The 6,870-nt window shown below is 37.8% G+C and overlaps 1 protein-coding gene across 1 annotated transcript in view; it reads left to right on the forward strand.

Moving 5' to 3' along the window:
• The window catches only part of trpc5a (transient receptor potential cation channel, subfamily C, member 5a), a 91,228-nt gene that overhangs the window by 47,275 nt on the left and 37,083 nt on the right, over window positions 1-6,870 (forward strand). Inside the window, exon 8 of the mRNA XM_005748851.2 lies at window positions 4,724-4,863. Coding sequence (XP_005748908.1) covers window positions 4,724-4,863 — 140 coding nt within the window. The remainder of the gene's footprint in view (window positions 1-4,723; window positions 4,864-6,870) is intronic.

The raw sequence follows: 6,870 nt of genomic DNA on the forward strand, positions 1-6,870 counted from the left end.
CGCACCCCAGAATACTAAGCATACATGGCTATGAGAAATTTTTGTTTATCTGGAACTTATAACGTACTGCTAGTAGCTGGTTCGGATCAAGGTCAGATCGCATTCATATAGATTGGATGTCTCGATACCCTCTGGTCTTGGTATTGTCTTGGTCCTGGTTTAGGTGGTCTTGACTACAAGTCTACATTCACACCATAGATTAAACCACCCTGGAGTTCATTTGAAGCCGTACTAAGACCTCCTCCAAGGAGTCTCATTTCACTGACCTTTACCCTAAAATTAACCCTGTGTTTATTTGTTTGTTTTTGTTTTGATTTTTTTTTTTTTTACAAAATTGCTCTCCCAAGTCTTGACAGTCACAAAACAAAGATTATAATGATTCTAACAAACATGCATAAAACACTAAACATTTTTTGACCTTGTCTGAAATGCATGATTGGGTTGGAACTGCCAGCTATGATGCTGAGATTAAGGACCATTCAGTGTCCGGTCCAACTGCATCGGATTCAACAACTCTGTTAGGCGATGTCCAAAAACGCTCATGCCTGCACTGCTATTGTCTGTAATGTGGAAAGCGGGCTCTGATGAAGCTGAACTGGAAGTTATATAAAAAAAGATTCCAGGCTCTGCTGCTTCAGTTTGAATCTTCTTTTTTTTTTCAGCTGTCATGAGTTTGACGGTGTTACAGAAATGGGCTGGGTAACCTTTTAAAACATCAGTATAGAGGGAACAACAAGGCTGGAGGAAGATTTATGGGAATCTGTTTCAAAAGTTGCCAACTACAGACTGACAGTTAGGGGACTTTGGGACTTGGCTCAGGAAATGGTGCATGGAGAGGGTCAGTGGAGTAACATTTGACTGTTCAAAACAACCGACGTCAACAGGAAACTACTAGCTTTGTGAGTGTTTTTCAGCTGTTATTGAAAGTATATTTTCTCTAAATTTAAACAGCGCTTACAAACATTTTGCACAGACAAACGAAATATGTCACATTTTTTCCTTCATATGTCTTTAATAAGTGACTCATATCAACTATTCTAAGCTGAGCTCTAACGACGAACTTCACATTTAAAGTCTTGAATGAGTCACTGCCCGGCAAGAAGCCGGACTTTCTCCTCCAGACAGTAAAAAAAACAACCAGATTTAAATTAATAAAGACAAACTTATCTGCTTCATTTTTTCTGTTTGATTGCTAATCATCAAGAGGCCCCGGAGTGTGTCTGTAAAAGTGCGTGGATGTGGGGGTGCGTGGTCGGCTGCTTTCAAGCCTGTGGAGGAGTTGGTTTTGTGTGTGTGTGTGTGTGTGTTTGTGTGTGTGTGAGAGAGAGAAAGAGTGGGTAGGTGGGTGGGTGTGAAATGAGTGATTACATCTCCATCTTCTCTCTCAGAGCTGACACCAATCATTTCCAAATGCAGTCCATAATCACTTGGAAAAATACAAAACCATCTGCTCTCTTCCATCGTCTCTTCCGCTTGTTTTCTTCTCATTTTTAAAGTCTCGGCTACAAAACATGTTTGACAAAAAGAAACATGATTTACCATTAACTGGTTGTCATGTTGATGGTAAAAACTGGAACATTTCCTTCTGTTGCTTCCTTTTGTAGTTATTTCAGATGAGAGCTGCACTAAATACCAAAGAATCACTGTGGCATAGTTGCAAAAGAGCTTAACCCTTTAAAACCGGTCAGAGCGGGCACGCTCCGTTTTGCGCAACTACTTTTAAATCCTTGTAGAACTGCAACCACGTAAGCTAGCACAATAATTTTTTTTGAATATGAAATCAGAGGAGTTGTACTTACATCTTATGCCATCAGCTTGTCCTCGGTCACAGTTCCCTTCCACATAAAGCTTTGCAAAAACTGTATAAAAAGCACTTGCAGCAACAAAAACATAATATTCCAGAAACAGCTTTGCCGATCCGATGAGCTGTTCATAACACTTCCAACGTCAGCGCGAACTATCGCACGTCTGCCATTACCTGTCTGAAACCAGAAGTGACGTCATTTTCGCGGAAATGTAGTTTTTGAGCCTATACTGGTGTTTTTAAAAGTTATCTTTGACTTTATGACTTTCTGTGTCGTCTCTGGGATGCTTAGAACTCATATTGCACTGCTGGAAATAGTTTATTTTGATGCATATGCTGCTTTTTTGCAAATTTGCATTATAATATTTATTTTCGTTTTTCCTGCAGTATATAAAAATCGGTGTATTTAAAAAATAAAACTATGAAGACACTCAAAATAAATTTCCTGTGGTGGGAAACTATTTTGTGCAACTTTTTTGTATTTACAGTTTTGAGGGATGAGCCTCTTAAATTTCTCTAACTAGAAATATATGTTAAAAAAAAAGATTTTAAATTTTTTTGTAGTTTATTGCACTTTCTTGCAATTTATGTAATTACTATGCACTTAATGCAGACATATTATTAAAATTTGGGCTATAACAGTTGTATTGATGTATAGCAACTTGAAATGCTCCCAAAAATGGCTCCACAGCATGTAAAAATATAATATAAGCTCTGGCGGACTTGGTTCTATGGTAGGTCTTAAAGGGTTAAATGTTTTCTCCCCAGAGTTCAAAATAAAGTTCAGCATGTCTGTCATTCTTACAGTCTGTGGCAATACTCGTCTATGTATCTGTCTAATGTTAAAAAACATGTGCATGCATTTATTTAAGTTCAGATTAAGTACAACACAATACTACTTCCATGTTTTTCTGTAGCACAGTGGTTTTTAATTTTCATTATTTTAGGTGATTTCTAATATATTTGTTTTTCTGGAACATTATGACTCCATTAAAATGTTAATTTTTAAATTAAAAAACAAATAAAGATAAAGTAACATAATTTTTAAAGTAAAATTAAATAACAAGATTTGGAAGACTTGGGACTAAAAAATGAGCAACAGGTAGCTCAAAAATTATTTTCAAAAACTCCTTCGTCTGGAATAAACTTTAGATTAAATGAAATATAAGCAGCAATAACATTTTCTTGCTGTCAAAAACCAAAGTATGGTAAGGTACGCTCTACCAGATTGTTATTTATGGGAGACACAAAAGCTATATTAAAGGTGGACTGTATACATTTATATAACAGTTCTTGTGTTATTGGATATCTCTGAATCGATCACTGCATTCGTTTAAAACTGTTTGCATGGAATTGCAAAAATCTGTAGAAGTATTTCAGAAATTAAAATGTGTTGGAGTTGATTTATATTTAAATTTTACTTTTAAGAGGGAACGCTTGAAAAGTCTCCAAAATATGACTGATCAGCTGTCAGTATTCACAGCAGGTCCATTTGTTCATTTTGCTCTAACTTATTTCACCTATGTAATGCTGTAAGAACAGAACAGAATAGAATAGAATAGAGTAGCCCTTTATTGTCATTGTACGTGTACAGCAAAATTGGCGGGGGGGGGGGATTAAAATGATTCTGTCTCCTGTCCCCAAATATCTTACAGGGCTGCATTTATGAGGTTATATAAAAAAAATTTTATTACCTTCAGAATAATTAAACTTCTTCCATTAGAAATGATTAAAAAACGAATTGAATGTCAGTTCTTAATTTGGGGCTTAATAGAGTAATTTTGTAGATGTTTCCTGTTTATAATGTAAATGTAAAATAATGTAAACATCTTGTATTTGAATCGCATAAAAATATAACCCTTCTGCTTTTTATGCTCATTACTTTATTTTGTATAGTAATGACATTTGGAGTGTCCAGATGTGACTAAATGATAATTAAGATACAACAATACTGTAAAGTCAGCTTGTTTTATTTGTTTATTTTACAGAATACTCACAAACCCTGATTGCAGTTCATAGCAACACAATATTGGTAATCAGGATACTCGCTCTGCTCCAGTAAATGTAAATCTTATCATGGGATCTGTGGTCATTCTACACTACACTTGACATATAACATAATACTTGAACATCATCCTCACTTTGCTTTACGACAAAACCAAGAGCCAAGAATCCGATGTGTTGGATCTGTTTCACACCACTAAATGACTATGACCACTCTGGAAATATTGTTTGTTGTTTCTGAGAATAATAACTATGTTTGGATTTGTTGCTAGGACAGAGTTTGTGTTCACAGATAAGAAGAACGCAGTGAGCAATGAAAGAGGAAGAGAGTCGTAGATGTTGTAAAAACCCCTAAAACTCCCAGAAGATTGACTGAGGAAATAACCGTTGCTTAGTTTTCATTCTCCATTTGCAGTTCTGCAGCATCTCTCTAAATGGCCGCAGTGATAATGAACCACACGCCAGCTCTGTCTTTTAAACATTACTAGGCGGTAGTAACGACCAGTCTAATTGGGAACTAATTGGGAAGAACCAACTGGAAGCTCCTCTGGCGTCATATTTCCTGGAACACACCAAACCACTGACCCACCATGCCGCAGAGGCAAACTGATACGTGAAAACTTGGGATCCAGGTTAACCAAGAGCCAGATATTCCAGGGAGAGAGTATTAAATAGAAAATGACTTGTGCATTATTTACTTCATCTAAAGCCAGTCATACAGAACAAATATGATGGCTCTCTGCTTACTGCTCCAAGGCCGCTGACAAAGGGGAATATTCAGCAGAACTTTTGTCATACTGCAGAAATGAGGCAAACAAAAACCGCTGACGGATGACATTAAATGATCATATAGACACAACTGTGTGTGTGCATGTAAATAACCAGCTCTGTGTACACTGTGCATGTGTGTTTTAGGCTTCATCTGGGCAGAGATTAAGGAGATGTGGGACGGGGGATTCACAGAGTACATCCATGACTGGTGGAATCTGATGGACTTTGCCATGAACTCCCTCTATCTGGCCACCATATCTCTGAAGATAGTGGCCTATGTGAAGGTAAAGTTGAATGTGTGTATTAGAAAGAAGGGAGGATGAGAGGAAGGAGGATGATGGGCACAGTGAAAGATATAAAGCGTCAGTCAGTTTATGAGGTAATCAGTGCTTAATGTTCTTGCTGGGAGATGAAACTAAAATGATACTGAGTAACATGCTGATTGTGTAATGATGCATTCATGGAACAGCAGGAAACAGGCAAAGCTCAAATGTCTGTTAAACGCTTTTGTTTGCATTGTGTGGAAGAAGAAAGATGACTGTTAAACAATCCGAATGTGGAGATTTTACTGCTAGCAGTGTCGCAGCACTACAGTGCTCAGACATAGCATTAAATACACTCATAGAAGGCGAGAGTAAGTAATGTGGTGATGGGAAATCCTTGCATTGAAATGCTAGCCATGATCTCCACCAGCAGAAAAGACGCCAAGGCTTTAACGTAACCTCCTAACTCCCCACAGTCCAATCCCATCAACAATTTCTGAGCTGCACCAAAATAAGCCCGGTCCATGTGGCCCCACCCTGACACCAAAGAGTGTATGGACAAGAATGGCCAACTTCACATCACCCTTTGGTCACCTGTTTCAAAGCTTCTGTTTTACTTTCTAGGTGTTACCAGGTGTAACCATATTGTTTTTGGGGCATCAGAATTGCTCATATTTGCACTGCAAATCCATGCTAGCTTGAATAGCTTTCAGCTAGCATTACTGAGGCTGGCATGACTGAGGCTATTCAAGCTAGCCTCAGTCATGTATGCTTAGAGCCTTCTGGCAACCTTTAGTTTCTAGTGAAAGTCGTATTCCCCAACCATCTGAAAAGTAGTTGCTCAGGGTTTCTGGAAGCTGGTTGCCAGAGAGGTATGCAGTGCTGCATCGTTATTTAGATATTGTTTACATGCTAAAATTTTTCGCCCATTGCTAGGTGGTTACTAAGCATGTATAATTCAATAAATGAGATGTCGTTGTCATGAAATTAAAACGGTAGAATGCTTTCAGAGGGCGTTGTAGGTGCGTAAAGAAAAAGGTCCTTTTTAGCTAGGTGACAGCTAGATGGTGTATATCATTCATAATTTAAGTATTGTGGATAAAATGTAGAAGTTGCGGTTATGTTATGCCTATAATGCTTTTATATAACGGTGTAGGTCTGATAATGGAAAGAAGTTTCAGGAGCTTAAAATCTACCTGTTTGTAAAGCTTGGTTACTCAACTCTTGATGTTGTAGGAAGAGTTTGAAGACAAAGAAACGGATAAGATTTATTCTATTAAAACCCCTTTGCATAAAAGCATTTCTTTTTTATGGCTTTGGTCATGCAATAACCATTTCCCGCTGCAGTGTCCCATACATTCACTCAAATAGTAGAAATGACAGTTTGCAGATGCACAATAGGACATGTTAACATTAACTGACCATAAGAGAGACCATACCGAGAGCACAGCCCGACACATATATGGGGCACCATAGGGGAGCGATTTCAAGAGTGGGTTACATGTTTGCATCTCGTGAACATGTACATGGGTCCTGCTGATGATTCCACCAACGGCTGGCTGAGGCAACTTATCAAGCAAAAGCATGAATGTGCCAACAGAGGCATTTAAAAGACAAATCGGCTGTGCAAATGTGTCATAGAGAAAATAATAAAATATAAAAATGAAAATAAAAAACTTCTCTGGAAAAATGTATTGGCAAAACTGCTGTTTAAAAATGTTTCGATTTTACTGCTGAGAGCACATGAGATTTAGATAGATATGGATGTATATACAGTATAACCAATATATAGACACGGATGTCAAATTGAGACAAAACGTAGCATCCAGCCAGCCACTGTTTTTTTTTTTTCCTTTTATTCGTCACCATAAAAAGAATTTGAACCACGCCCTTTGTGAAGTGCAACTCCTTTGACCTAAACACACGAGCCTGCCTTTGTCGCTGTTCATCTTCGAGGGTCGCACATATTACATATTTCACAGTTTCACTTTAATGGCCTCAGTGATTTTCTTTCACAGCTCAGCTTTT

Source organism: Pundamilia nyererei, unplaced genomic scaffold (assembly GCF_000239375.1).
Source record: "Pundamilia nyererei isolate P.nyererei 1_Seehausen unplaced genomic scaffold, PunNye1.0 scaffold00231, whole genome shotgun sequence".
NCBI lineage: Eukaryota > Metazoa > Chordata > Actinopteri > Cichliformes > Cichlidae > Pundamilia > Pundamilia nyererei.